The sequence below is a fragment of the Penaeus monodon genome, chromosome 24 (genome assembly GCF_015228065.2).
Source record: "Penaeus monodon isolate SGIC_2016 chromosome 24, NSTDA_Pmon_1, whole genome shotgun sequence".
Lineage (NCBI taxonomy): Eukaryota > Metazoa > Arthropoda > Malacostraca > Decapoda > Penaeidae > Penaeus > Penaeus monodon.
The window spans coordinates 20,961,675-20,962,046 of NC_051409.1; the positions used below are offsets into that span (position 1 = coordinate 20,961,675).

The window sequence follows — 372 nt, forward strand, 5'->3', positions numbered from 1 at the left end:
GAGATATGAGGAAACACTTCATCATCACTACTACTCAGATAAGATATCTCTCGCTTCCTGAAGAATTTTAAGACTCTCTCATGGCAACATATTTTTTTGTTACTACTTAACCCACAATGACATTTACGACTTCTTATGATGCGTTTGGGTGATCTATCCAAGGCAGGCACAAAAGTTATTGGTTTCGGAGCTTCAAATGGATCAGCAAGTCGAACCACTTTGGGAATGAGGGATTTGTGCCTCAAGCGTCGCTGATGATTTGCAAGACGAGTTCGAGGCTTTATGTAATGTTCCTCAGTGAACCATGGGTAACGACTCTTGTACTCTTTCAGCATTCCAGGGGGAAGATGGGATCTGGTAAAGGAAAAATGT

The 372-nt window shown here is 41.7% G+C and overlaps 1 protein-coding gene across 2 annotated transcripts in view; it reads right to left on the minus strand.

The window, feature by feature from the left end:
• The window catches only part of LOC119588647, a gene marked incomplete at its 5' end in the record, with an annotated part of 7,196 nt that extends 6,840 nt beyond the window's left edge, over window positions 1-356 (minus strand). For both annotated transcript variants that reach the window (XR_005230126.1, XM_037937284.1), the window contains 1 exon segment: window positions 128-356. Coding sequence is in view for 1 of the 2 variants with exons in the window: in XM_037937284.1 (XP_037793212.1) it covers window positions 128-356 (229 nt within the window).
• Between the last annotated feature and the right edge of the window lie 16 nt (window positions 357-372).